General features: G+C 55.0%; 2 protein-coding genes across 2 annotated transcripts in view; both read left to right on the top strand.

Annotated features, from left to right (window-relative positions):
* Positions 1–1083, top strand: part of EMWEY_00032440 (hypothetical protein) — a gene marked incomplete at both ends in the record, with an annotated part of 1404 nt that extends 321 nt beyond the window's left edge. Inside the window, 2 exons of the mRNA XM_013478411.1 lie at positions 307–550; positions 832–1083. Of these exons, the coding sequence (XP_013333865.1) occupies positions 307–550; positions 832–1083 (496 nt within the window). The remainder of the gene's footprint in view (positions 1–306; positions 551–831) is intronic.
* A 1638-nt stretch (positions 1084–2721) lies between these two features.
* The window catches only part of EMWEY_00032430 (hypothetical protein, conserved), a gene marked incomplete at both ends in the record, with an annotated part of 8060 nt that continues 3281 nt past the window's right edge, over positions 2722–7500 (top strand). The window contains 2 exons of the mRNA XM_013478410.1: positions 2722–2877; positions 3115–7500. The exon at positions 3115–7500 is cut by the window's right edge and continues 1562 nt beyond it. Coding sequence (XP_013333864.1) covers positions 2722–2877; positions 3115–7500 — 4542 coding nt within the window. The remainder of the gene's footprint in view (positions 2878–3114) is intronic.

The raw sequence follows: 7500 nt of genomic DNA, 5'->3' as shown, positions 1-7500 counted from the left end.
TGCTCTTGCTGCAGCAGCAGCAGCAGCAGCAGCAGCAGCAGCAGCGCATGCAACAATTTGTAGGCTGAAATATGCAGAGGGCTTCCCCTTAGATGATTTAAATTTGCATATTTTTTATTTATTTTTATTAAGAAGAGGCAGCAGCAGCAGCAACACTATCTGCTGCTGCAGCAGAAGGAGCAGCACCGCAGCAACTGCAGCATCAGCAGCAGCAGCATCTGTATAAACAACAGCAGCAGGAGCAGCAGCAACAGCAGCAGCTCATCAGTGGTTCCTCTCCGCCATTATTTGTGCATACGCATGCAGATCGGGGCTGTACACACCCCTAGCAGCAGCAACAGCAGCAGCAACAGCAACAGCTGGTTGGGGACCGGTTGCTGGCATCAGCTGCAGCAGCAATATTAGCAACATTAATAGCAGCAGCAGCAACAGCAGCAGCAACAGCAGCAGCAGCGCTAGGCAAGAGCGAGGCAGCAAGAACGGCCGAATTATCCTTAGCCCTTGCAGCAGCAGCAGCAACAACAACAACAGCAGCAGCAGCAGCGTAATTGTAAGCAGCAGCTGCTGCAGAGATTGATTTTCTGAATCAGCAGCTGCATTAGCTGCAGCAGCAGCAGCTGCAGCAGCTGCAGCAGCAGCAGCAGCAGCAGGATGCGTAGCAGCAGCAGAGTATATCTATCCGCAGCCATCCCCTAGTTAATCTTACGGGGATGGAGGGCCGCAACAGTGCGTGGGGCCGTGTTGCTGCTGCTGCTGCTGCTGCACCTGCTGCAGCAGCAGCAGCAGGTCCTCCTGCTGCTGCTGTAGGTCCGTCCAGTGCTGCTGCTACAGGATATTATACTGCAGCAGCAGTCCCTGCAGCAGCAGCAGCAGGAGCAGCAGCAGCAGCAACAACAGGAGCAGCAGTGGTCACCCCTCCATCCTCCGTTACCCTTTCTCCTCCTTCTTCTTCCTCAACAGCAGCAGCAACAGCAGCAGCAGCAGCAGCAGCAGCAACAGCAGCTGCAGCAGGAGGAGGAAATGGTTATGTACATCCAGGTTTTGCTGCAGCAGCAGCAGCAAGAGCATCAATTGCTGCACTAAGACAGCAGCTACCTGCAGCAGCAAGATCCAAGCCCCAAGCATCACACTATCAATATGCATGCAGGCCGCTGCAGCAGCTGCTGCAGCAAGCGCTAGCTCGCTGCCGTGCAGACCTGGTGTCTTGCTGCCGTGTAGCGCAGCAGCAGCAGCAGCTGCTGCAGCAGCAACTGCAGCAAGCATCAACAAAAGGAGAAGGAGAAAGATTTGCTGCTACAGAGGCAGCAGCAGCAGCAAGCAGCATACTACGTACTGCTCTGCTGCAGTATGGCAGACACAGCAGGGAGCTGCTGCTCAAGTTGCTGCTGCTGCATGCACAGCCGCAGCAGCAGCAGCAGCAAATAGAAGAATTAATACAAGAAACACAACAATTAAAAAGAAATAGATTAAGAATCAGGGATATTATACTAACGGTATATTCCTGCTGCTGCTGCTGCTGCTGCTGCTGCTGCTGCTGTTGCTGCTGTCGCTGTTGCTGCTGCTGTTGTTGGTGCTGCTGGGGGTGGTGGTGAACAGCTGCTGCTGTTGCTCTTTTGTTGCTGCTGTACGCGTTCTTCGTGCTGCTCTTGTTCTTGTTGCTGCTGCTGCTGCTGCTGCTGCTGCTGTATGTGGGGTTTTATCTGTATATATATATATATATGTATGTATTTATTACTGTTGTGCTGCAGCAACAGATGCAGCAGCAGCAACTGCAGCACGAGCTGCTGTGTCCTCCTTATCCAGTAGATATAGCTATGGAGGTCCTTAGTACGGGTACATATACAAGATTCCCTTTGCTGCTGCTGCAGCAGCTGCTGCTGCTGCCGCTGCAGCAGCAGCAACCGCTGCTGCTTGCAGGAGAGAAGGAAGACCTTAAGGGTATTGAACTCGCATATGCACACCTTGATCGTAAGCCTCCTGCTGCTGCTGCTGTTGCTGCTGCTGCTGCTGCTGCTGTTGCTGCTGCTGCTGTTGCTGCTGCTGCTGTTGCTGCTGGCAGAAGTATTCTTTCCTGTATCGCTATCTGTGCGCCTCTATATCTGCTGCTGCTGTTGTTGCTGCTGCTGCTGTTGCTGTTGCTGCTGCAGCAAATGAGTGTGTAGAGACCCGTAAGCGTCTCCAAGACTCCTTGCTGCTGCAGTTGCTGCTATCACCGCAGCAGCAGCAGCAGCAGCAGGAGGTGCGTATACACCTCAAGTATAACGGCAGTATTGAGTTATTCTTTCCTCATCTTTGTACTCTTCGTGTTGTATCGGATATAGCTAGGTAAGCAAATATATATACAATTAGCTAGCTAGCTAGCTAGCTAGCTAGCTAGCTAGCTGGCTAGCTGGGTGGCTAGCTAGCTAGCTAGCTGGCTAGCTGGGTGGCTAGCTAGCAGGGTGGCTGGCTAGCTAGCTAGCTAGCTGGGTAGATGGCTAGCTAAGTAGATGGCTAACTTGCTAGCTAGTTAGCTAGATAGATGGCTAGGTGGCGCTGCTGCTGCTAGTCCTGCTGCTGCTGCTGCTGCTGCTAAAATGCTGCTGCTGCTGCTTATACTGCTTCTGCTAGAGCTACTGCAAATGGTAATGCTGCTGCTGCTTGTGCTGCTGCTGCTGCTGCTGCTGCTGCTGCTGCTGCTGCTGCTGCTGCAGTTTGCAGGTGCTGCGCGCTGATTTTACGATGTTGAAGAGTCTTGGGTTTGCTGTTAATGCAGCAGCAGCAGCAGCAGCAGCAACATCACCAACTGCTGCTGCTGCTGCTGTTGCTGCTGATGTTAATGCATTAGCTGTCTCTATATTAAGACAAAACTGCAAAACAACAGTAGAGAAAGCAAATGTAAGTTCTGCTGCTGCTGCTGCTGCTGCTGCTGCTGCTGCTGCTGCTGCTGCTGCTCATGTTGCTGTTGCTGCTGTTAGTGCTACGTGAGGTGAAGGCAAGGAAGGAGCGAGCGTGTTGGCTGCTGCTGCTGCTGCTGCTGCCGATGACTGTGCTGCTGTTTATGCTGCTGTTCATCTATTGCTGCTGCTAATGCTGCTGCTGCTGCTACTGTTGTTGCTGCTGCTGCTGCTGCAGCTGGATCGTGGCCGGGTGGAGCTAGAGGAGTTGAAGACAACAACAGCAGCAGCAAACCGCAAGAGCAGAGAAGACATGCAGCAGCAACTTGCTGCTATACAAGAAGCAGCAGCACAACTAGGGGTCACGTTGCCGCAAGAAGCTCTTGCTGCTGCTGTTGCTGCTGCTGGTGGCGAAGCCAGCAACAGCAGCAGCAGCAGCAGCAGCAGCATGAAGACAGACAACAATGCGGAAGCAACGAAAGAAGGAACACCTGTTGCTGCTGCAGGAGAAGTATCTCCGAGGGCAACAGCAGCAGCAGGAGCAGCAGCAGCAGCAGCAGCAGCAGCAGCAGCAGCAGGAGCAGCAGCAAAAACAGAATCCCCTTCAGCAGGAGGAGAAGGAGAATCAGCAGCAGCATCAGCAGCATCAACAACTGAATCCGCAGAGGACCCACCATCAGCAGCATCAACAGCAGCATCAACAACAACAACAACAGCAGCAGCAGCAACAGCAGCAGCAGCAGCAGCAGCAGCAGCAAATTCTTTACAACCTTTTGATGCATTTGGGTCCCTTTTCTTAGAGACAAGACGTCTCCTTTATTGTCTATCTATTGATTTGCTGCAGCAGCAAGCATTAAGGCAGCTAGAGATGGCAGCAGCAGTGTCTGCTGCTGCTGCTGCTATTCGTAAGAGCAGCAGCAGCAACAGCAGCAGCAGCAGCAGCAGCAGCAGCAGCAAGCTGCACTCTAGGGACTCCTTGCTGCACTTTGTCCTGTATGCTGCTCTATCACAAAGCGGCATGATTGTCTCCTCAGGTGTACATGGAGAAGCAGCAGCAGCAGCAGCAGCAGTTGCTGCTGCTACCTCACCTGCTGCTATTGCTGCTGCTGCTGCTGCACCAAAAGCTGCTGCTGCTACTGCTGCTGGAGGAACCGTAGATGCAGCAGAAGACTCCGCTATGAAGCTAGCTAGCGAATTAGGGGAATCTGCTGTCACCGTTGCTGCTGCTGCTGCTGCTGCTGGTTCTGCAGCAACAGAAGGTGCAGGGGCATTTGTTCCTCTTTCTACTGCAGCAGCAGCAGCAGCAGCGGCAGCAGCAGGAGGACCTGCTCGTGTTGTGCTGCTGCAGCTGTCTATCCTAAGAGACTTTGATGTTGCATGCGGCGGCCTACGCCCTGCTGTTTATCAGCTTCAGTCTCCTGCTGCTGCTGCAGGAGCAACAGGAACAAAAACAGCAGCAGCTGCTGCAGCAGCAACAGACGCAGCAGCAGGTGATGGACCTAGCAGCACTACAGAGGCAGATATGTCATTAGACTCATCTTCTGCTGCATCATCATCACCAGCAGCAACATCACCAGCAGCAGCAGCAGCAGCAGCAGACTCCGAAACCTTGCCGGAGCAACAAGATCAGCAGCAGCAGCTGCTGCAGCAGCTGCAGCAGCAGCAGCAGCAGCAATGCGAAGGAGCAACACTACGCTTCTCCTTAGATGTTGTTACGTTTGAAGAATTAATTGTTAATCTATGGCCGCTGCATTCCTTAATGGAGCAGCTGCAGCAGCAGCAGCAACTGCAGCAGCAGCTGCAGCAGCAGCTGCAGCAGCAGCAGCTGCAGCAGGAGCAGCAGCAGCAGCACCGATATTTGACAGCAGCAGATGTATTTGCTCTCCGTCTGCTGCAGCAGCACAGCTGCTGGCAGCGGCTAAGGAAATGGCGGGGCTGCTGCATGCAGCTGCAGCAATGGTTAGGGGATGCAGCAGCAGCACTAGGTTTGCTGCAGTTGCTTACTCTTGCTTTTTATCTAGCTCCTCCTGGTTCTCCTGCAGCAGCAGCAGCAGCAGCAGCTACTGCAGCTACTGCAGCAACAACTGCACCACCACCTGCTGCTGCTGCTCTTGCTGCAGCAGCAACACCCGATAGTATGGAAATCCTCGTCAATGGTCAGCAGGTGTTGCTTCCTGCTGCTGCTCCCCACAGCAGCAGCAACACCCAACTGCAGCAGCAGCAGCAGCAGCAGCAGCAGCAGCAGCAGTATGATGGAGGCGTATGCCTAAGATTAATATACTATGGCTTATGCTGCGACCTAAGAGTGTCTATGGTTAGCGGCGCGCTGCTGCTGCAGTGTCTATGGCTGCCCCCGCTGCTGCAGCAGCTAGTGCAGCAAGCAGCAGCAGCACATGCTGCTGATCTGCTGCTTCTGCTGCCGCTGCTGCGACGACTCGCCTTCTGTGTCTGCTTCGCAGAAGAAGCAGCAGCAGCAGGAGCCACCGTGCTGCCAGCAGCAGATGTAGGAGCAGCAGAGTGGTCTGCGTATCCAGAAGAAGCAGCAGCAGCAACAGCAGCAGCAGGTAGTACTCCTGCTGCTTCTGCTGCTGCTGCTGTTGTTCATCCTAAGACTGTCTTAGCTACGGAGGCAATAGAGGCGCTGCAGCAGCTGCTGCACTGCGGGGATCGTAGTGGTGCTGCTGCTGCTGCTGCTGCTGCTGCTGCTTCTATTGCAACAGCTTCTCAGCAGCAGCAATCGCGACCTGCTGCTGCTGCTGACAGCAGCACTGCAACTATTTTCATGCGCTTAACGTTGCAGCAGCAGCAGCAGCAACTGCAGCAGCAGCAACCGCATCAGCAGCAGCAGCAAGCTGTTGTTGCTGCAGTTATTGACAGCGAACGTCGCGTTGCAGCTTCTTACTTACTTGTTGCTGCAGGGACACAGGATGCAGCAGCAGCAGCAATAGCTGCTGCAGTAGCTCTCGGTCTTCCTGCTGCTGCTGCTGGTGTAGGCAGAAGCAGCAGCCAGCAGCAGCAGCAAAACCGCATATTTGCTACCATAAGGATAGCGCATCCTCCTCTTAAACTGCTGCAGCAGCGGCAGCAGCAGTGGCAGCAGCAGCAGCAGCAGCAGCAGCAGCAGATGCTAGTAGACGAGGACGGATGCATCAGTGTAACGGTGAAGCAATATGTTGCTGCACTGCAGCAGCAGCTGCAGCAGCAGCAGCAGCTATTCGTTCTGCTGCAGCAGCTGGCGCAGCAGCTGCCTTCCTCTGTTAGCTGCTACTTACGACCCTTCCGATCAACGGAGGATGCTGTTGCTGCTGCTGCTGCTGCAGCAGAAGCTGCTGCTGCTGCTGCTGGAGACGAGGAGGTAGCAACAGCAGAGTTCTCCCTTACAGAAGCACTGCAGCAGCAAACAGGAAAATGTGGCTATGAGAAGACGGAGCACGCAGCTGCGGTGCAGCAACAGCAGCAGCTGCAGCATGGGCTGCTGCTGCAGTGGTGCTTGCAGCAGCAGCCAGCGGTGTTGCTGAGGAGCGGCACAGGCGAATCGGGAGAGGGAGCAGCAGCAACTGCAGCAGCTGCAGCAGCTGCAGCAGCAGCTGCAGCACAACATGAGGAGACAGCTCAGCAGCAGCAGCAGCAGCCCTGGTTGGTGTACATACACCGTAAGAAACCTTTAGTTTCCTTCATCTCTTGTGCTGCAGCTGCTGGTGACTCCCGTTGCTTCTCGTTGCTGCTGCAGCAGCAGGAAGCAGCCACCTGCACACCATGGCCTCGGGCCCTCCAGCAGCAGCAGCAGCAGCAGCAGCTTTTGCTGCTGCCCACTGGGAGAAAAGATGTATCCGTCTCCTGCGTGCTGCAGCAAATGGTCAAGCAGCAGAAGGGGCTGCTACTCAAGCAGCAGCAGCAGCAGCAGCAGCAGTCGCTGTGGTATACGTGTAGCAGCAGTGCTGCTACAGCACCGCTGGTCTTAGGCAATGCTTCTGCTGCTGCTGCTGCTGCTGCACCACAGCAGCAGCAACAGCAGGAGGACGCTGTTGTGGCAGCAGCAGCAACAGCACAGGAGCTTGCTGTCTTCCGTTTGCTGCAGCAGGAAGCAGAGGTGCTGCAGCAAAAGTGGGGAGAGTTGCTGCTGCTGCAGCACTGCCGTCCCTTCTCGTTGCAGCTGCGGCTGCTGCTGTTGCATGGCCGTGCGCTGATGCATACAGCAGCAGCAGAAGCAGCAGAAGAAGACTCCGGTGTTGCTGCTGCTGCTGCTGCTGCATGGGAAGCGGAGACACAGCAGGAGACAGTAAACCTAAGATTAACCGTATGCAGGCAGCAGCTGCAGCAGCAGCAGCAGCAGCAGACTCAGACTGCCGTTGAAATTAGCAGCAGCAATATGTTGCTACAGCAGCTCCTGCAGCAGCTGCTGCAGCAGCTCCTAGGCACTGCAGCAGCAGCAGAACAGATTCATAGCAGCGGGAGGCCGCTGCAGCAGCTGTTGCGGCTGCTGCTGTGTGGGGCGGAGTTCTTGTGCTGCTGCTATAGGCTTCCTGCTGCGCTGCTCTGCTACAAGTCCATTCCCCCGCAGCAGCAACAGCAGCAGCAGCTGCAGCAGCAGCAAGTTGTGCTGCAGCAGTGGTGCCAAGCAGCA

This window comes from Eimeria maxima, genomic scaffold (genome assembly GCF_000499605.1).
Source record: "Eimeria maxima Weybridge genomic scaffold, Emw_scaff421, whole genome shotgun sequence".
In the NCBI taxonomy this organism is placed as follows: Eukaryota; Apicomplexa; class Conoidasida; order Eucoccidiorida; family Eimeriidae; genus Eimeria; species Eimeria maxima.
The sequence above is the reverse complement of the archived record's forward strand: the minus strand, read 5'-3'. Positions and strand labels throughout refer to the sequence as shown.